The sequence below is a fragment of the Perca fluviatilis genome, chromosome 19, assembly GCF_010015445.1.
Source record: "Perca fluviatilis chromosome 19, GENO_Pfluv_1.0, whole genome shotgun sequence".
NCBI lineage: Eukaryota > Metazoa > Chordata > Actinopteri > Perciformes > Percidae > Perca > Perca fluviatilis.
Window position 1 is genome coordinate 22,942,036 of NC_053130.1, and position 22,579 is coordinate 22,964,614.

Genomic DNA, 22,579 nt, shown 5'->3' on the forward strand with positions numbered 1-22,579 from the left:
CTGTCCTATGTGTTGCTGCTGAGTAATGCCAGGGGCTTACAGGAAGGATTTAAAGAGCCACAGCAACACCACAAAGCACCAGGAGAAAGGGGGTTGCCCAGCAGGGGCCAGCGGAGGGAGGGCGAGCGGGGGAGAGGGGGCAGGCTGGCTGGAGTGGCTACTCTGATCAGGATCCATTTTCAGCCTGGGCCTTGGAATTCCTTTGTTCCTGTCACAGGTCTCCGTTTCCCCCTCGCCTTAATCCCAGCCTGCCTCACGCCCAGTAACACAGAGCAGGGCAGGTAACTCTGCCACAGGCATGCCTCTCTATTTACAGACCAGTCCCCACATAACAGCCACTCATATAAATAGTAATAGCTGCGGTAGCACTGAGAAGAAACAAGGTGGGTTAATACACGTCACTACAAAAGTACTTTTGCTTCTTCAGAAAAGTGCTGAAAGGTTGGCATGTAGCAATTCTCCCTAAAATACGCCATCCAACGCTCATGTAACGGTTTATATGGTTTTTCCATTTTGTACACAGAAAGTCTTTTTGACTTAATAGCTTTTCCAAATTTGATCAACTGTTCCGGTCTTCGGCTACAGGCCTTCAAAGAGCCAGAGAAGCCAAACAAAGCTAAATCTATGACAGGGCAGTGCAAAAATCAACCATCTCCCCTTTAGTCACTACACATCCTCTGCATTCTTCATTGGGAGGGAGATGGTCATTTCTAAACGCATTCTCCAACAGTAAAGCTATCCAGCAGCACTTGTGCTTTTCCCGCAATGGCCGTGGCCAGCCTGCCTTAAGCCCCCTTCATAGGGCTGCCAAGAGGAGTCAGTGGTACACTGTGTAGCACTCGCAAAGCCCTCTCCCACGGCTATTAGTGACCATTCATCTGGGGAGCCTGGGAAAATTTCTCTCCAGCCTGCCGTGGCCATGGGGAAACAGGCTGGCAGGTGTTCCCTCCCCCTAAGCCCTGGCACCTGTGCAGGGAGAGGAAGAAGGAACCAGCTCTGCCATGGGCTAAAATGGACTCTAGGTACCACTTTGCCAGGGCTCTTCTAACTCCTCTGACTGGCAGGAAGCCTCTTAAACACCGGGCTATACTATACCGGAGCTCTGCCTCACAAGGGGAGATCAATGTGGCTGTATCGATACTAATAGTAGACGTAAGACATCTGGTAATGTCCTTTGGCAGTTTGAAATGGCATGTCAACTAAATCCCTGTAAAAAATGGGCCTTCTAAGTTTACACTCTACACAACCACACAAACATATACAACATTATGGACTACAAAATCAATATCCCCTTGAGGTAAAACAATACTAGACCAAGAGCAAATGCAAATCAAGATCGCTCACAATCAGTGAGACAATCGCTTGGGCTACTGTACATGTTGTGTTGTCAAAGAGGGCCATGTCTGACGTGAAAAGGTTTTCTTTCTAAGCAGTGGCATCTTCTTGAGGACAACTGTGACACTCTTGCTGTCGTAGAGCATAACCACTGGCTTCCTTACTTGAATATCATGACAAAATATCGAATGACAAAAATGTATTCCTCAAAGCACGGAGAACCTATTATCCACTCATTTTCAATCTGTAATTACTCTGAGAAATGTGGGTGTGTCAACACGGTCTACCAGGGAGAATGCAACAGGCCTCTCCCAAGCTCCCCTTCCCTGGGCTTCTTAGCATGTCCATTCTGCTTGCCCAGAGCCAAGCTGTTTGGTGGGAAAAGTTCCCTCTGTTCATCTCTCTAAAAACATAAATAAATCACATCACTATGAGCTAATCATGAAGTTTCAAGTAGCCTGGGTAAAAAAATGAAAAAATTGAGGGGGGCTGAGGGCTGACAGTTGGAAATTGGCCTCTGCAGCTGAGATACGAAGAAAAGACTTTAGATACAGATTTATGTTGGCAGAAGATATGGGATAAGCCCCTCTCCGACATGTTCACTGGGTGCTTATATACACACACATATGCACCCAACACAGCATACATACATAAATGCAATAACCCATAGAGATAACTCGGATACAAACACTTGCACTGAAAGGCCTTGGAATGCTAAAAGCTGTTGATGGCTCATTTGAAGTGCCAACAGCTGAGGCTGTTACGCTGTTCTTACCGCTGTCTGTTGGCGGAAGCCCCTGTGATTTCACACTGGCACCAGCTCAAACACTGCCTCATACAAGACCTACAATTCCCCTCCCATACCATCCCACACATTGCACCACACTCTATCCGCCCTATTCTTGGCCCAGACATCAGCACCATCCCGCCTGACACCTTTGTCTATGTGCAACAACATACATGAGCACATGTACCATACACGTCTCACTCTAGGATATCCAACTTAATTCTGTTCACACACACACACACACACACACACACACACACACACACACACACACACACACACACACACACACACACACACACACACACACACACACACACACACACACACACACACGCACACACACACACACACACACGCACACACACAAATAGGTCTTCTGCTTAAACAGATACGTGCAGAAAACCAGCTTCCACTCCCTGCTATGGACAGTCTGAAAGTCCTGTGAGGATTAGCATGTTAGCATTTGACCTGCTTGCACAATTGGCGACCCTAATACTTAATACCCACCCTGAGGTTTTCTGGGCTTCCCTCCCTAAGCCTATGGTCTGTCCTTCCCTTTTTATGGCTCCTGCCTGCCTGCTTACTTCTCACAGTCACAGTCTCCACCTTTACTGCTCTGCCGCCTCTCTCACATGGGACAATGAAAAGACCAAGAATGTGATTACACTCACTTAAGACATTTAATAGGACTAGAGCACATGAACTGTGTGGGCCTGTTTGAGGCGCGATACCTTTTCATGTTCTGAAGAGGGGAAAATTCTCCAGTATGGTATGGAGTCAAGTTGCACTGGTTACATTCTTTTTTGGCAAAGCTGCAAGGAGCTTAATCATTTTTACATGCATATTTCACTGCTGAAATACTGATAGTCCCCTTGTTCACACAGTGGAGTGAATATATGTGTGTGGAGCCTTAGTCTGTGATCGCCATCATTAGAGATGTCTGTCTCTCCTCAGTCTGTCATGGGGAATATGAGACAGGCTTTTCAGTAACTGTACCCTGTCAGCCTGTTCACACCTAGCCCAGGGGGAGGATATATCTCTCCAACACACTGTCGCTCCTTTGATTCTCACTGGGTCGGATGTGTATCAGAGCCCATGTGCACGTGCACGCACATGCATGCAACCAGTATGCCTGCTTAGAATGACTATATGTTTATCAAGTTGAATAACATGCACACATGTATCTGTGTATGACGACAATTGCACACATGAATGCACAGCATAGTGGATAAAAGGACTTAAGTGGAGGCGAGTAGCGTGAGAGGCAGAGCTGCAGCCACAGGAGAAACTTTATGGAGCCAAGTGCCCTGTAATCCCACTCTCACAGTCAGGCCTGCCCTGCTGAGTGAGCCCAGTTTAACTGCCCTTAACTGCTACCTGTGACAAACCTGTCTGACTTACAACACACAGCTGGGGGTTCCTCTGAAGCTAGGCTTACAGTGCTTCAAAGGCATGTGTGTGGGGGGCTGGGGAAAATGTACTTGCATTGGATAAATAAGAGATGAATTGAAATGGCCTATTACCAGTGGAGCATAATTTAGATTTTTCTCATTGTGCATAGAGTTGTATGGTGTCATCTAGTTAACTACAAGTACAGACGAACACAGTTGCGCCAACACCACATTAAAGACAAGGGTAACAAACATTAGCCATTTAAATTGACTTACGTTTTGTGCCAAGTTAAACAGGGCAACACAATATAAAAACTCCTATCAGCTCCTGACTTCAGGTCGCACCCTGGGCGTAGAGAGCTGCCGTGTCCCAACTAGTTCTGTTGTCTTTCCTCCCACACTCTCCAAAAAAAGGTAGCCATGAAATACTATTGAAACTGTTTTGTAACAACATTCTCATCCTCCTCAGAACTCAGTAACCCACCTCCATGCACACAGCCCATATCTCTGCACTGAGGTCCAAGTGAATAAATAATGGTTTTGAGTTGATAGCCAAAGTGAACAATTTTACTTATTGAAGAGTTGATGATAGACACACCTAGACATTGAAAGGGAAGACAAAGACTACATTCCAGAGTAATGAACAAAAGTGAAATCAAATCAGAATACATAGAATGTGTACTCATTACCAAATAACAATTTAAACTAATGCTCTAATAAAGAAGCAATGTAACAAACAACAATGGACCGTAAAGCAATAAATTATAGCATAATAAATACTGGACTTTTTGGCTCTAGGGCAGTGTAATGAGGGTCACAAGATGGTGCATTACCTTTCACAAAAAAAGCTGAAGCAGATGCCAGCTCCTTCTTCTGTTTGGGCTGTCTTCTATTGTGGAGGGACTCTGTGTGCTGCTTAACCCTCTGGTCCACAGCATCCCGAACCAGGGCTGTAACCTCCTACAAGCAGATATTTCAGTACAGCTACATGTTTATGAACTGCTGAGACAACACAAGTTATTTGGTTTTATAAGAAGAGATTAAGGAGCACAGGCAAACAACAGGACAGTAGAAGTCTCGAGTGAAAGTTCAGAAAGGCATCTCCACAGGTGGCTAGGTGGAGAGATGAGTTTTGCAACAATGAAAGCCCCTGAGAAGAACAGACAGAAGGCTCAAAGTCATTTTCAATTCCATGCTGCTGCCGACTTTTGAAAAGGCCCCCAGCAGACCAGAAGCCATATATTCACACGCACACTTATTCACACGCACGCCCTTCTCCCTGTGTCTGTACCTCGATGTGGTCCGTAGTAAACCAGCTGGCGTCCTCTTGGCCGCCCAGGGGCAGAACGTGGAGATCCACCAGCACAGCAAAGTTCCCACACTGTAACACAAAGAGGAAGGACAGCCACAGGTTTCTGAGGGGCATTGAGCTTACAGACAACAAAGGAAATCAAAGTGTGGGTGATTGACAGCGAGACAAACCACAAGGACCCCCTGTGTCCTCAAACATCACCCCAGGCCTCTCATAGCAGTCCCCTCCATTCTGATTCTCTGTCTAGCCATCTCTTTACCAATTTATTTACAAAAAAAAAAAAAGGTATGGCACTGTCTGTCTCCTTACATTTCCCCTCTCTCAGCATAAAAAAGTATTTTCTTGTTCTATAAGCTTTAGCAATACAGTCATAGCCTCAGGTCACAACAGGCTGCACAAGGAGGTCTAAAGATGTACCACATAAATTAGGATTATCCTAACTTTGCATCAGAGGGGGGGGAAAAAACCCCAAAACAACCAAAAAACCCCCCCAATCCTTTTCCCTCCTTTTTTTTTGGGCCGAAAAGAGGGGAAAAGAGGGGCTTTTAGAGTGGATTCCTGAAGCACTACGTCATTGTGTGTCAATGACAATAAGCTACAAGGGACAGGGAGGCCAGAAATGCCGCGGCTGGTTAAGTTGCCGTTACATCTTTCTCAGGCTAGCCTGATTATGGTTTACACATGAGTGCAAAAGCTGCCCGCTGCAGAGAGAGCAAATGGATGTGGGTCTCGTGTGAACTTTGCCTCTCCCTGGACAAGGAAGTAATGGATGGACTGAGACCACCCACAACATGACACAGAGGAGCAACAAGTACTGCCCTAAAACCCACAGTGACAATGCAGCAAAAAGCATTGAACTGAATGGGGTAGCAAAAACAAAGTCATATAAAGACAAAACCAGACACAGATTTCAGGCTCACCGCGTAGAACTGGAAAAGAGTGTGTACAAACAGAAGAGGTTATTCATTTAGTAACGGGGAATACTTAGGCACACTAAAAGCTTTGTTTTGGGCCAGGCTCGTCCCCTGGGCCGAAGCATTGCAGACAGAATGACTAAACTCTACAACCCAGACTTGAGGGATGTTCCTACGGGTCTCGCTCTCTGGATGACGCGACAGAAAGAATGAACCGGGTGTGCAGGGGAAGGCCCCGGCTACTTAGGTCCTACTTCTAGACACAGGCCTATACTTTCCAACTGTCTCCAGTTGTCTCCTCCTCTTGTTTAAAAAGGAGTCAGGTTAGCTTATTTGTCAAAGAAGATTGAGAAAGTTTTATTCACAACCTTTTTTCAAATGACATCAAAAGGCTAAATACTGGCTCTGAGCAAATCAAGCTGACACATATTTGTCTTTTTTTTTTTTTTTTTCCCATGAGAGCATTTTTCTTTGTCATGGTCTGTCTGCAAAAAATAACTGAAGTGAAGCTGCTTCCTTAACTCTACTTGCAGGTCAACTAGAGGAAAGGGCGCCCCCCAATGACTGAGCTGTGAATCTTGAGCTCAATTTCAGTCATAGCTTGCACTGTTCTGCAGGATATGTCAAGTCCTAAAGCCCTAATTTGTGCCTTGTACTCTGCATTGGTGTTACCAAGACTAATGGAAAAATGTATGTAATTATAAGTCTCTCATGAAAGGCAATGCATTAATCTGTGATCCTCTGACTCCATATCTTGAAAATATGAGATCAAAACAGAGTATAAAGGTCCAAACATCAAGACGTGATAACCACAAATGGATACTTAGTAAATAAACAAAAGTCGCAGATACAAAAACATGCTTTCACTAAAGACAAGAATGCCATGGACCAGAACAGAGCCCCCCTTATGTGCAAGCTCCTCATGTATAAAATGTATGCATGTTGCCTGTCAGAATCAGCTCGTCCCTACATATCAGTATTCTCTCCATCCTCTGCCCTTTGTCTCAGAGCGGTCCACGGATGACTGGTGGCCTCAGCTGACTGCCTCCAACAATTACCAGTGTGTGGGAAAGCCTAACAACAGAGGGTCAGACCTTGTCACTCAAAACACAGGGACAGACTAATGGCTGAGCCCCACAGTGGTTTCTTGGGAGTTGGACTTGACACACGCTGGATGGGTTTTTGTATCCTGACTTTAGTCCCTGACTTTTGAGACCTATGAATGGCTTTACAGATGAGTATAGCAACTCTGCCACTATGCACACCAGTTTGTCAGGTATAATGGCCCTGCAATAAATCATGCAAAACTAATAATATTGACAATGTGTCAAAGAAATGTCAATTCGGTTTTGGAATGCTTTATAATGACATGTGTTTCTATTATTCTGTCATCTCCATGTGTTTAAATCCCAATAGTGACCACAAGACCAATCTTCTAGGGTGCATGGCTCAAAATGACACAAGCTAATGCTAGCTCAAAAGAGCGACACAAGGTTATTTTGGAACGAAGGGAGCAGTGTAGAGATTGGGGCCCTTATGGAGACACAGCAGGGTGAATACCTTAAAAGTAGTTTGTGAGCTTCTGATTGAGTCTGTGTTATGGGTCGAAAGCCAGACATCTAGCAAGCCTTGGACTAACGTCCTTTTATCACATTAGAGCAGCAGACAAGACTCAAATGGGAACTGGACATTAATGACAAACATTGATCTCCTCCCTCCACCCTCACACAAAAATGGCATGTGATTCACCGTGCTTCTCAGAAATGGGGGATTTTGTCAGGGAAGCAAACTAATGCAATCACACTAATAAGAACAAAAATGTGTTTGCTCAGCAGAATTTGGTGGAGGACCAAATTACCTGCTGAAGTGTCAATCTTTGAGTCATGGTGGCGCTGTTTAGGTGCAGCCATCAGAGCTTTTTTTACAAAAAGGAAGATTGTGTTGAGTGTGGCAGATAAGACACAAAAGCAGCAGAATCTAATTTTACACAAAGGCTCTGACTACAATCACATCATGTGGTCTACTACTTTGTCAACTCCCAGAACAAAAGAGTGACCGGTGGATCTCTACGCTGAACTCTGCCATGAACTATGACCCCAGCTACGGCCCTTCTTTAGGGAGATCTCTGGTGGTAGCCTAATACTATTGTAGACGCAGTAATACGGACCACAAAAACATTGCCTTCCTTTGAAAGTGCCTAAAAGAATGCAGTAAGCTCACTGAAAGCGTAGAAATCACCATCTCTAAAGCACCATCAGCAGGACCCTAAAGGATTTCATTAGGCTCACATATTCATTTATCAAATTCATGAGCTCTCCTATTTTGTGTACTTTGCTTTGAAACATTTAAAGCAATACTCTACGCAACTGTCGCTGTTGTTGGAAAGAAAGGTTTGATAAAGGGCCTAATTCTAGAGGAAGTTACTCTTTTAATACATACTAAAGTGGGCCAGCACTGCTTTGTTCTCCGTCTTGCACAGGCTTTTTTAGAGTTATGAACAGAGGCTGAAGGCTGAATGAGAGGCGGCAAGGAGAGCTACTTAATACCAAATCCTTTATTGTGCCATCTTTTGTGTGCTGTCACACAGTGAATGAATAGGAGTCTTCCTGCAGGCTAAGCTCAACTTCTCTGTCCTAATTCTCCCCACTGGCAATTTGATAACCATGACCTGCAGGGACAAAAGGGTTAACAAAAGACAAAAAAACATTTAAGACCCAAGCTGCCCACAGTTCACAGCACAACGCGAGAAGTTTCCTTCATATTTCTGTAAATAAACAAATCCAGATTCGAAGCCACCGACTGCTCCTTTTCTTTTCTAGACTTCAGGGCTCTGGTCTATATCACTCTCAGTTCCCAAATTTACACTCTTCTTTCTTATCTCTTCCCGCTATAAAAGAACCAGACATCTCTCGGACGCACTGCCAGCGCTAGCACTAACACCAACCAGCGCAGGAACAGCGTTTACAGCGTTGGGAGAAGGGGCAGCAGATGCAGTCTCACTCTCAAAAATTTTTTTTTTTTTTTTTTTTTTTTTTTTTTTTTTCTCTCTCTCTCTCTCTCTCCAAGTCTGCAAAGAACCCAGGGGAGCTCTTTAGATCTGTGGGTGTGACAACCTTGCTCTCAGGCTTTATTTGCCTCATTCCCAGCTCTCCCTGTGCTGTGAGTCACCTGGGTTTCCCCCTTCTTCTTTCCTTTTTTTTTTTTTTTTTTTTTTTGAAATGGCAAGACAGACAATTCTCTTTTCCAATTTTTCAAACTGCCAGATACCGAGCAGTGAAGCTTGAGACTTGATTATTACTGAGGCAAATGTTATTTACAGATAGTGAGCAGAAGTGTTTTGTGTGCAAAGCTCCCTTCATTCAGATGAATGTCGGCACACCTGAGTCCTCTTTATTTGATGAGAAAAAGAGACACAACCCATGAGTGGAATTCCAGTAGCAAGAACAGACAGGAATAACTCCAGGTAACACTCGGCAAACAAAACTCAAACAGACACATCCTTGAGAAATTGGTAGATAGAGAGAAATAGCAGGCTGAGAAGGGGTTGACCTGGTTAGGAAATGTGAATTCTGTACCGCAATGTAGGGCTTTTTTTTTTTTTATTCTTGTCACCTTCTCTTGTGAAAGATTCCCCAAGTTGGAAGGTGTTAAAATGTTTCTAATCAGACTGCAACGATTTTGTACAGAGGCACGATGTGTGGTCCGATATGAGCTCATCTGCAGAGTGACAACACCACCAAACAGCACATAAACCTCAGACATTAAACTGCTCTGCGATACCTCAATCTTTTTACTCTTAAAAAACACTCTCTGTCTCAAACTACAACATTAGATGGTAAGAAAGTCAGCAGCGCCTATTGCTAATAGAAGGCAGATTGCAGGGCTCTGCATCTGTAATGTCCTGGCAGACAGCAAGCGCTTCAGTAGATCAGTATTTTAGCCTGCAGGCCCTTTTCGGGAGGTCTGAGAAGTGGCAGGTCACTATATAGTCTAAGCCTATTTAAGAAGGAGCATACCAGCACCTCCTGCAGTTCCACAGACCAGGGAGGGAGCTGCTTTGAAAACATTTTAGGAGAAAGAAATCATAAAACACACTGCTGAACAGCGTACTAAACATGGCATTGTGAATCCAACCATAATTGCTCCAATGATCCTCGCTCTCTGTGCAAGCTGGCAAACAGACTTTGCAACATGCCTTCGTTAAAAAAGCAACGTCTCTGAGCAGATTTTTGTTCTTTAATATTCTAAAAAGGTAAGTGGGTAATTCACTTATTAAAAAAACATAGTGGTGTTTGTTTTGCAAAGGAGGAGCCCAGGGTAGCGCCTTGAATGCTATTGTTTCGACTGATCCCTTCTAGCATACTTGTTTGTGGTTAGCTGGTTAAGCATGGCAGAGGCTGTGCGCATTTTCTCAGGCAGAGTAACACAACAGTATAATAATGTGCCCAGTGGGAAGGAACCCTCCGTGAACCTCCAGGGTTTTACTCTCCCACAACCAGCTGAGGGTAGCCTGTATGCAGGCATGCATATGAAACAAATAAAGGGAGTGAATGCAATATCTGGTCAACTAGGCACACATGGCATTATGGAGGATGTGAGAGATCAGTGCAAATGTCTGCAGCCCTCATCCAAAACTCTCAATAAATGAAACATCAACAAAAGAGAAACCGGCGGCTTTTCCTGCACTTAACAAAAACATCTGATGTGCATTATTCCTGACAGAGCATCAGACTGAGGATGAACAGCTTGGCTTTTTAATAGAATGAGTTTCCTCTGCTCTGTATGGCTGTGTCCATTAACAAAAGGCTCTCAGGGAGGCAGACGGTTGAGGTTTACAAAAGGTGAGCAACAACTCTGAATAATGTCTTCTAAAGGATGAATAACAACATCAGAATGTGGAGGCCAGAGAGTTAAAACATGGATCTGTACTTCCCTCTAGTGGCCGAAGAATTTGCTACTAAGAAGCATACATAGATAGGGTATAAAACCAACATAGAAGGCGTTGAAACAAGATATTCAACTGTAAATGTGAGATAAGCAAGCTATATTTTACCCTACTGCACAACAGCTGGTTTAACATAGACCATAATAACTCGCGTCACTTGCTGGAACTAGCATCTGTAGCAGTTGTTTGACAATAGTTGTCTATTATGAACGCTGGCAATACAAGCTGAAAATCTTTAATCCAATGCAGATTTAACTTATTCTTTAGTATCTTGTGTGCTTTTTATGTGGGAAAACATTTTTTGTTTTAAAAGGCATAATATGTAGTCCTCCCCAGCTCGGGGGGGGGGGAGAGGGAGAATGAGAGAGAGAGAGAGAGAGAGAGAGCAGCGGTGGTCGTGCGAGTTAGAGAGTGAATGAAAAGAGGGAGTGCCAAACAAAGCAGTGTTGTTATTTTCTGATTGCTTCACAGCGGTAACCTTCTAAAGCACAAATAAATACACCCACACCTCCGCGTGACAGTGCTGCATAGCCGAATATGACTGAATGCAAAGCTATATTCTGTCTTTTTCTGTGTGTGTGCATCGGTTTGAGACGCTGAGGGGCAACAGGGCGGTGGGGAAAGAAAACGGGCGGCACAACCTGCCCGCTGTTTTGGCAGGGGATTACACACGCACGTGGGGCCCAGGGCCCTTTTTGACGGCAATAAACATCCCTTACTCAGCAAAAGAAAAGAGAAAATACAGGCAGATGGCAGGGACGCTGCAGATACAGACACCGCCACACACTTGTAGTGGGTCATAAATAATGATTGAAAAGGGATTATTTGTGTATTAGTCTATACATTGTATTTTAGGATTACATAGCATATCATACTCTTAAGTAATTGTGAGGCTTTGTGATCAGTGAAAGCACCCAAACGCTTTGCTTTGAAACAGAATTTTTCCACACGATATTACATATTCACATTTAGCTCGTAACTTTCTTACATTAAAGTGCTCATATTATGCTCATTTTCAGGTTCATAATTGTATTTAGAGATTATATCAAAATAGGTTTACATGGTTTCATTTTCAAAAAACACCATATTTTTGCTGCAGCTCCCCTTTTCACCCTGTGTGTTGAGCTCTCTGTTTTAGCTACAGAGTGAGGCATCTCCCTTCTATTCCATCTTTGTTGGGAGTCGCACATGCTCAGTAGCTAGGTAAGGACTACTAGCCAGTCAGAAGCAGAGTATGAGGGCGTGCCACGCTAGCAGCTAGGCGAGCATTATAATGTGTGTTACAAAGTGATGCACGTTTGTCACGGAAGTAAAGGCTGGACTACAATAGAGCTGTTTGGAGCGGTTTGTGAACAGTGTTTTCTGTTGGAGATGCTAAGTCCCTTTGGGGTGGACTTTGGGCTTTTTCACTTTGTAAACCTATTACATGCACAAAAAGATATATAACACAATAAAGGAAAGGGAAAAAGCCAAAAAGCATATTATGAGCACTTTAATGAACGTCCGTTACATTAAAGCCATTGCCAAATGAGTTCATACAAAGTTAATTAAGCTCCACAAAACTCTCTCTGCATTTCTCAGTATGGCTGTGTTTAGAAAATGGTGTCATCCGGCTACTTTTTCACGCAGAAACTCCGATAATTACCTCTTCTGAAGAGTCCATCATGTTTTTTTTAATCCTGCGTCCTCCTTGTCTACAAGTAACTGCGTGGAGGAGGGGTGGGGGCGGTGCGCGATTATGTTAGGCTTGTATCATGTTGATGCAACAACAGTGTTGTCAATGTTTAGTATCTCATGGGGGCGACAGAAACTACGCACTATAGCTTTAACATGAGTTCAGATAATAACCTTTTATTTTTGGTTACCATTTTGTGTGATTATTAGACCATCTGCCTTTGTAAATGTGTGAAACTGGACACACAGAATTACAATAAATAGGTTATAATCAACACAATCATTCCGGACATTCTCATCACCAAACTGGTCACTCTCGGCCTCCCCCCTCTCACATTTGCCTGGATAAAGGACTTTCTCACCAACCGGCCCCAGACAGTGAGACTCGGCCCCCACCTCTCCTCCACTCGCACCCTGAGCACCGGCTCCCCACAGGGCTGTGTGCTGAGCCCCCTCCTGTACTGTCTCTACACCCACAACTGCAGTCCGGCCCACAACAACAACCTCATCATCAAGTTTGCTGACGACACACAGTGGTCGGACTCATCTCAAAGGGAGACGAGGCAGCCTACAGAGAGGAGGTCCTGAACTTGGCAGCCTGGTGTTCAGAGAACAACATGGCTCTAAATATCAAGAAAACCAAGGAGATCATTGTCAACTTCAGGAGGAACAGCACCGACCTAGCCCCCCTTTACATCAACGGCGAGTGTGTGGAGAGGGTCCACACCTTCCGGTTTCTCGGCTTCCTTATCTCTATTGACATCTCCTGGACAGAGAACATCACAGCGGTCATCAAGAAGGCTCAACAGCGGCTACACTTGCACTGCCTCAGCAGAGCAAAAAACATCATTAAGGACAGCTCCCAGCCTGGCTTTGATCTGTTTAACCTGTTGCCCTCAGCGAGGCGCTACAGGTGCATCAGAACAAGGACTAACAGACTCAAGAACAGTTTTTTTCTCAAAAGCCATAACCACTTTGAATTCACACATGCACTGACTTCACAGTCTCACCCCCCAACCCCCGGACTTTCTTCTACCCACCTACTGTGCAATATTTAATACTATTGATAATACTGTGCAATTCCATTACTGTGCAATATCTATATACTGTGCAATATCATTACTCTCATTGTCTAATATACACCCACCTTAAAGATTATTATGAACACCTGTAAGATTTCTCGTTAATGCAATTATCTAATCAACCAATCACTTGGCAGCTGCTTCAATGCATTTAGGGGTGTGGTCCAGGTCTAGACAATCTCCTGAACTCCAAACTGAAGGTCAGAATGGGAAAGAAAGGTGATCTAAGCAACTTTGAGCGTGGCATGGTTGTTGGTGCCAGACGGGCTGGTCTGAGTATTTCACAATCTGCTCAGTTACTGGAATTTTCACACAACCATTTCTAGGGATTACGAAGAATGGTCTGAAACAGGAAAAACATCCAGTATGCAGCAGTCCTGGGGGGCAAAAATGCCTTGTTGACGCTAAAGGTCAGAGGAGAATGGGCTGACTGATTCCAGCTGATAGAAGATCAACTTTGACTCAAATAACCACTTGTTACAACCAAGGTATGCAGCAAAGCATTTGTGAAGCCACAATGCACACAACCTTGAGGCGGATGGGCTACACCAGCAGAAGACCCCACCGGGTACCACTCATCTCCACTAAAAATAGGAAAATGAGACTACAATTTGCACGAGCTCACCAAAATTGGACAGTTGAAGACTGTAAAAATGTTGCCTGGTCTGATGAGTCTCGATTTCTGTTGAGACATTCAGATGGTAGAGTCAGAATTTGGCGTGAACAGAAGGAGAACATGGATCCGTCAGTTGTTAACACTGGGCAGGCTGGTGGTGGTGGTGTAATGGTGTGGGGGATGTTTTCTTGGCACACTTTAGGCCCCTTAGTACCAATTGGGCATTGTTTAAAGGAACACGCCGACTTATTGGGAATTTAGCTTATTCATCACGTAACCCCGAGTTGACGACACATCATACCTTCTAATCTCTGCGTGGCGTAAAGCTGTCTGACGGCTCCAGCGGCATCAGCCCATAACAGAAAGGCAGGTGAATGGTTCCAGTAATCCTACTGCTCGAACAGTGAAAATTGTCGCCAACATGTTCCTATTTACATGTTGTGATTTGTAGAGTCAAACATGTACAAAATAGTAACATCATCTTCTAACCGTAAACAAACCGGGAACTATATTCTCAGGCGGAAGAATATAGTACTTGGGTGGAGTGATATGCTCGCAGCAAGCCTGTCTGAGAATATAGTTCCCAGTTTGTTTACAGATAGAAGACGGCTGTGTCTCATGTTATGTTGTTTTTTGTACACGCTGTGACTCTACAAATCACAACATGTTAACAGGAACATGTTGGCGTTATTTTGTCACTTTTGTCACAATTTGGAGCAGTAGGCTAGATGGAACCAGTTACCTGCAGGATCTGTGCTGGGCTAAGCGAATGCTGGAGCCGTCAGACAGCGTTACAGCACGCACAGAGATGAGAAGGGTATGTATCGACTTGTCTTACTCTGGGGGTTATGGTGAATAAGCTAAATTCCCAATAAGTCGGCGTGTTCCTTTAAATGCCACAGCCTACCTGAGCATTGTTTCTGACCATGTCCATCCCTTTATGACCACCATGTACCCATCCTCTGATGGCTACTTCGAGCAGGATAATGCACCATGTCACAAAGCTCCAATGGAACGGGAGCTTTGTGCCCTGGATGTGCATCCCACAAATCTCCATCAACTGCAAGATGCTATCCTATCAATATGGGCCAACATTTCTAATAATAATAATAATAATAATAAATTGAATTTATATAGCGCTTTTCATGGACTCAAAGTCGCTTAGAGAATGCTTCCAGCACCTTGTTGAATCAATGCCACGAAGAATTAAGGCAGTTCTGAAGACGAAAGGGGGTCAAACTCAGTATTAGTAGGGTGTTCCTAATAATCTTTAAGGTGAATGTATATTACTCATTGAATATGATCTCCACTATTGGGCAATATTCAAATAATGCGCAATAACCCACACGGCATATCACACTGTATATAAAACCATATTTTTTTTATGTATATAGCGTCTAAAAACTGTGCACCTTAACCCCCCTTTTTTTTGCACTACTTATTTTATTTCATGTTGTTGTATTTCTTTATTTTATGTACATGTTGGCACTGGAAAAGGAGTTGCTTTTAATCTTATTGTACATATGTATAGTGACAATAAAAAGGCATTCTATTCTAAACTCAGTTTACAATGTAACATGGCAACAGCATTGCACAACTTTGGTTCTGAGCAAATACAATAAAAAAAAAAAAATCTAAACTTGAAAGTTAGAGAATTTGTCCAAAACATGCTTCAAACAGACAAACGCATATAAATGTTGAGTTAAACAAAATACCTTATCTTTAAAATGTTTGAGCTTTTTATGCCATTTCCTCTATGTATGTTTATTCTCATCTTTATTCAAATGGCAGACTCACAAAACTAATTTAAAGCCTAAAACACAATACTTTTTAATATAACACTACAATAACAGTATAACACTGCACTACAGAGGTCTGTATGCTGTATATTTTATTTTCACTTACCTTAATGACAAATTTGAGAGGAGCCATTGCAGTGAACACAGCAGCTAGTACACAGCAGCTATGCAGCGGTCAGCTAGTTTCACCTAATACAATTGGATCATGGATTACACAGGGCATACTGTAAAAACAACATAACATAAAGCTGGCAGCAGGCTTAGTTCATCACCTTAACAAAATAGCATCAACGTTGGCTGTCTTAACCAGTGCAGCTAGCTAGCTAGCTAATATAACTTTTACCATCAAAACTCTTTTAGGGTAAAGTTAAGCAGCGCTGGACTAACATTACAGTATTGTGTTTAGGTTAACCTAATATGTGGCAATGTAATATGAAATTAAATACTGTAATTATTACCAAACCACCACGCGTTATCTTTGCAAGTGCTATTGATCTCCTGCAGACTAACTTTAGCTATCTTAACACTAAATGTCTAGCTAAGTTAACGTCATATGTTTTGACCTTCATTCATCTTAATCAAATTGTGCAGACCAACGTGGTCTCTTCAAATGTAGCTAGATTAGAGCTAAAGCATTTTTGCCGTAAAATATTTAGAGTTTAGCTAACTACCTAGCTAGTTAACGTTAATTGTAACGTCACGTAACGGCGTATTGACTAACAGTTATCGGTCCAACTGATCTCTCTCACGAGGCGAATGATTCAAGTTGTTAAGAAACCAAATGCTGGCTCTAAGTTAGAGCCACCATTAGCAAATTACACGTTAATGACACTATTAGTTAAATAAACTAATTTGGTATAACGTTGTAGTAGATCAAAAATAACAACAGATGTCATACCGCCAATAGTTTTAAATGTTGTCAGACGATGAGGCGACAGGAGATGGCGTCACATTAACTTTGTACAGTTTGTAGTCCAACAACTGCAAAGCCACTATGAGTCGGAGCTTTTGGCGAATTAACCATAGGAATTAACAAGGTAGCAAGGCGACTGTCCACCTCTGTGCAGGGTAGTGGGGAGTTAATGAGTTTTAGATTAGTCGCGACTCTCGAGAGCAGCCACTACAGTTTGTTTATCGAATAGGACCATTGACATATATATTAGTAGGACCAAGAGAAGGGAATAGAATAGGACCCCACCAGGACCCAACGCTGTGCGCTACCATGGAAACGAGCTGCGTATTGAAATAGCCTGTTTTAACCTCGATATTAACTGTCTATGATATTATGTTGTCGAATTGTATCTAACTATTTTTCATCATAAAATAGCCATTTAATATAAAATCAACATTGTTTGATTTGTTCAGAGTACTATATAAAGGGTGTATCCCAAAATGTGTTTAATTTTCGTCAGGCAATTCAATAAGCCTCATTATCCATGTCGTGGCAAGCAAAGCTGATTTAACATGAAAGCAGCAAAGTAGCGTTTTCTAACAGTCTAAAAGGACACCGTGATAACAATTCGTCGTACCGTCGCTACTCAAAAAGCTAATCTCGCTGTTTTTTTTCTGTAACGTTAGGTTTTCGACATTGGTGAGCCTGCTTTGCCAGTGCCTTGAGAAATTGCTGCTTCAGTGATGTCTCGACTCGTAAAGAAATCTCCATCTCTTTGTACGGATCTACCACTGGACAACACTGGTATTTGTAACAGCCTCCATTTGCTAAGACAGCTCTTGAGATCTTGTATTGGTCCGACAGGTAGACTAAAACAAGTTCATAACAACATTGGAGGACACGTTATAACTACCTCAACCTCCTCAGTCCTCCTTCCAGCCATTTCCTCCTCACAGCCTTTTATAAATCTGATAAAAACCTCCATTCTCAACCACGTTTCTCGTTTCAGTGACTGTGGTTTGTTTGCTGCCATTCTTTGTTTGTCTCTTATTGAGCAAGCAAAGCAGTCTGGTCTCCGAGGGAATGTGGCTACCAGCGTGAACAAGCACTTGTTGGGTCTGTGCACTAGTTACCTACAACAACAAGACTGCGGTTGTAAAGTGAAGCTCGACTTCTGCAGCAGCCAGAGCTTGATCACATTAGCTCGCAGTATCATCTCTAGCAAACCAGCATGTGTGCTAACCGAGCGAGAGGCACTTCACATCAGCAAGTTGGCTGTACAAGCTTTTTTGCTGACTGTTCCCTGTAACAGCCCGGGTATAGTCAGTCTTGGCAAAATAGTGACCGTCTCTGTTGAAGGTCATTCTGTGCTAAACTCTGCAGTGTTTCCAGGTTTACTGGTGGACATGCCTGATGTCTTTTGCCTCAACAAGGTAGAGAACCTGCATTCAAATCCAATGCGCATGGTGTTGTTCAGTGCATCTCTTGCTGGAGACCTTTCTGACCTTGGAGGGATAATTGAGGTGCACCCGGGTGTAGACACAGACTCGCAGATACTGGATCAGCTCCTAAAGCTCGGCCAACAGGTGGTTAAAGATGAGGTGAAGCTCTTTATATGCCAGAAGGTCATACACCCAGTCCTACAGCAATACCTGAGGAGTCATGGCATCATGGTGATAGAGAGACTGGGAATCACTCTCATGGAGCCACTTACGCAACTGACAGGTAGGGGTCTATACTATATGTCTTAAAGGTCCCATGACATGCTGCTCTTTGGATGCTTTTATATAGGCCTTGGTGGTCCCCTAATACTGTATCTGAAGTCTCTTTCCAGAAATTCAGCCTTGGTGCAGAATTACAGCCACTAGATCCAGTCCCACAATGAGCTTTCCTTAGTATGTGCCATTTCTGTATCTGTAGCTATTGAGGGGGGGGGGGAGGTGGAGGGTGGGGGTGTTGTCTTGACCAACTGCTACTTTGCTTGTTTGAAAGCCATGATGTCTCTCTCTCATGGGTGGACCAAATTCTCTGGGCGGGCAAAGCAGAGAAAGGGGAGGTAACCTTTCCCCTTATGACTTCATAAGGAGCAAGATTCCAGATCGGCCCATCTGAGCTTTCATTTTCTCAAAGGCAGAGCAGGATACCCAGGGCTCAGTTTACACTTATCGCCATTTTTAGCCACTCAGGGACCATAGGAAGGCTGGGGGTACTCATATTAAAGTGATGGTTCGGAGTAATTTCACCCTAGGGTCCTTTGCACCATGATCTCGAGCCAAACACCCCCCAGAAGCTTTTTTCACCTGGGTCGAACATTGGGAGCGTTAGCGTAGCGTAGCGTTATCAGCTGAATAGCTTAGCGCAGAGGCTAATGGATCCGAAGTGTCTCTTAACATTACCCCACTAATAATGCCCGAAATGATACCAAACGTCTACAGTAGTACAAATAGGTTATGCACTCATAAAACGATGGATTGTAAAATTTGTAAGTACACCAGAAGTTTATGTAAATAACACTTGCCTGGTGGCTTCTGCTCTCTACTGCTGCTGCTGCTGTTACTACCGGGCAGTAAGAGTGCTTAGGGACATCTACAAATTACAACACCGAAAAGAGATGCAACAAAAATATTTATTAATTTAATGATTAAATAAGGTAATGTCTCCAAACTTACCTCAATTATTACTTGTCTCCTGCTAGTTATACTACAGCACTTACTTTAAAAAATAAGTTAAATTAAAAAATATTTTTGTTGCATCTCTTTTGGGTGTTGTAATTTGTAGATGTCCCTAAGCCGGCTTTACAGCAACAACAACAGCAGAGAGCAGAAGCCAGCAGGCAAGTGTTATTTACATAACCTTCTGGTGTACTTACAAACTTTACAATCCATCGTTTTATGAGTGCATAACCTATATATATACTAGTGTAGACCTTTGGTATCATTTCGGGCATTATTAGTGGGGTAATGTTAAGAGACACTTCGGATCCATTAACCTCTGCGCTAAGCTATTCAGCGGCTAACGCTACTCTACGCTAACTCTCTCAATGTTCGACCCAGGTGAAAAAAGCTTCTGGGGGGGTGTTTGGCTCGAGGTCATGGTGCAAAGGACCCTAGGGTGAAATTACTCCGAACCATCACTTTAAGGTTAAAAAAATGCCATGGGACCTTTAAATCCTGGCTGGATTGATCCATTATTTTCAAATTAATATGAAAACAATCCATTTGAAACCACAATACTTTTAAATTTGTGTCAACCCCCCAAAGTTTCCAAATACCCAAAATATTGAATTACAGAGACGTGTATAAAATGTACGGTTACTTTGCACTGTGTGTGAGGGTGTGTTAATTTCTCTCTCAATTTAACGTATAGGGTCTCAACCTGTGGCCACATTGCACACCACAATCCCAGCCAAGGCTTACGGGAAGGTGAGGGATCTCAGTATTAAGCAGTTTGGATCCAAGACAATGCTGCATTTACAGCCTCCTGGGGATTCGGCGATCTGCACCATGATCCTCTGCCACAGGAACGAGACAATGTTAAGTGAGCTAAAGGTAAGATGCAGTGAGGATGGTGGAGACTGTAGCCTACTGTTGATTCTTAAAGAGCGAACCCATGCACGGAAATGTCAATCCATGTGCCTGTTACACCATAGATTCACTCCTAAACATCAGAGGGATATCTCCCTCCCACTAAGATTTGCGTCTCCACTAGATATTATTCCATAAAGCCACGTACACATGATCAGAGCTAAAACCACCAGGTAGGGCGCAGAGCATATTGCAGGCACAGAGGCAAAGCGCAGCCTAGGTATACATCATCATTGCTTCTGGCTTTGGTTGCGCCTTGAAAGGTCAGCGGCAACAAGGTCAAAGCTGAAATAATTTTAACTTTGAGCGCAAAGCTCGGCGGCAATTCTGAGCGGTGCGCAACGCCAAGGGTAGCGCTTCTTCCGAGTTGTCTCCACCACTCTCCCCATAGGAAAACAGTGGCATAGCCAATGCAGAGCGGTTTTACTGTGGATCATGTGTAGGCGGCTTAAAGCAGGAATATGATTGATCATATACTGCCCCATAAAGCTCAATTAGTATGGAGTTAGTTTTTCACTAACACAGCCAGGGGGGAGGGAATCAATTCTTCTATAGCACTTTTGGTGAAAGCATCAACTGGCATCACATATTTATTTTTTTAAACCTTTAAAAACGCAGAATAATTGCTTTTACACACAGACATCAGCTTGGAATGTTCATTAATGAGAGGAAAGTTTGACAGATGAACTGATGTGGTAATATGTGTCCTTTTAAAGGTGGTTTGCCAGAAGACTGAACATGTGTTGAGGCTCACCCTGAGGGAGCCATCTGCCTTACTTGGAGGTGGGTGTACTGAGACCCACTTAGCTGCCTACGTAAGACACAAGGTGAGAGCCAATATTTTGCCTAAACCAGTCCAATTTGATTGATTTCACATATCTTCACAGTAAACTCATGAACATATTTCTGTCTTAGAGCATGGATAAAGTCACAGAGACAGTATCTGTACTAGGGTGCTCACAGACAGAGTACCTTCGTGGCGTGGAGGGATTTTGCCGATCTCTGGAGTCTTTGGCGGCAGCGCTGGAGCACGACGGAGGGAATTCTTTAATGGATCTGACTCATGCTCATCATTGGAGTCACCCTGCAGATGTCATGGAAGAACGCATGGAGGATAGCTCGGGCTTTTGTGGCTGTGGACTGGTGGAAAGTAGCACTAATCAGAAGTGGACTTACTTAAACACTAAATACCCACAGTTCTCCCCTGCACCTCTTTTTAGAGTCCCTACTGTGCAGCCACGAGTGCTTGACTCCTTCACTGCTAAACTCAATGCATTGCAAGTTGCTGTAGAAACTGCTAATCTTGCACTGGACGTGCGTTATGTAATTCAAGATATGAACTAGCAAAATAAGCATTTTATCCAGTGTGGGACTCTGGTTTATAATGATGAAAATAAGAAATAAATGCTGTTTTTTTTTGTTTTTTCAGTTTAGACAATAGATGTTAGCATTGCCTTTTGTGAAAATTGATTGAATCCTGGTGTCAGTCAGTGAGAAGGTCTTGCCTCTGTCTTGTGATTTACCTCTTTGTTAAGTTCTGGACTTAAAAAAATGAAAAAAAATATATTAAAAATACTTATTGCTATACTGGTTGCTTCTATTAATCTGTATCTGTATTAATCTATATAATGCTGTATTTACCAGCCTTGCTGTCAGCTCACATGTGCCCTCTATGTTTGGTGTAACAACCTTTTCTCCATACACTTTAACGTTTCATATTCACCAGCCATCTACCACCACTTTCAGACAATAACACTTGAACGATAAAAACTTACTTTTAAATGATATTTAAGAGTGTATACATTGTATTGAATGAATATAATTCAGCTCCTATCCAATTTTTCAAACTTTTACTATGGACCTTTTTCACAGAAGACATGTTGACTTGTCATAGTAGGAAAAGCACAGCTGAAATTGATAACCTTAACGATGGCTCAATTCCATCAAGTGTCCCAGTGAGCTGTTCCAGTGAGTCAGCATGTACAATACCAGGGTCTCTCCTAAGTGGAATGCAGCCATCATTAATGGTTTTTAATACACCTGTGCTTTTCCTACTACGACATGTCAACATGTCTGCCGTGAAAAAGGTCTATTAAGGACCAGCATGTTTCTGCTGCAATTGCCTTTAGTCAGCAGTAGGAGGTGCTGCCAGGTTGCCACAATTTTGTTTTACATTCCATTGTTATATAAAAACTGTTACCAGTCTAAACTTGCTACTCTGTAACATAAACTCGTTACCTGCCAA

General features: G+C 43.2%; 2 protein-coding genes across 3 annotated transcripts in view; one reads left to right on the forward strand and one right to left on the reverse strand.

Annotated features, from left to right (window-relative positions):
• LOC120547796 (SLX4 interacting protein) overlaps window positions 1-21,396 on the reverse strand; it is a 40,571-nt gene extending 19,175 nt beyond the window's left edge. Inside the window, exons 1-4 of one of the 2 annotated variants that reach the window (XM_039783484.1) lie at window positions 21,307-21,396; window positions 15,965-16,047; window positions 4,808-4,897; window positions 4,350-4,476 (exon numbers count right to left, since the gene is read on the reverse strand). In XM_039783484.1, coding sequence (XP_039639418.1) covers window positions 4,350-4,476; window positions 4,808-4,897; window positions 15,965-15,991 — 244 coding nt within the window. In that variant the 5' untranslated portion in view covers window positions 15,992-16,047; window positions 21,307-21,396. Of the gene's footprint in view, window positions 1-4,349; window positions 4,477-4,807; window positions 4,898-15,964; window positions 16,048-16,756; window positions 17,026-21,306 lie in introns of those variants that run through there. The other variant, XM_039783483.1, reaches the window with a different exon arrangement.
• On the forward strand, window positions 17,274-21,919 carry mkks (McKusick-Kaufman syndrome). The gene is made up of 4 exons (XM_039783482.1): window positions 17,274-18,475; window positions 20,117-20,298; window positions 21,051-21,161; window positions 21,250-21,919. The coding sequence occupies exons 1-4, from the start codon at window positions 17,494-17,496 to the stop codon at window positions 21,676-21,678; spliced, it is 1,704 nt and encodes a 567-aa protein (XP_039639416.1). The 5' UTR covers window positions 17,274-17,493; the 3' UTR covers window positions 21,679-21,919.
• The last annotated feature ends 660 nt before the right edge of the window (window positions 21,920-22,579 follow it).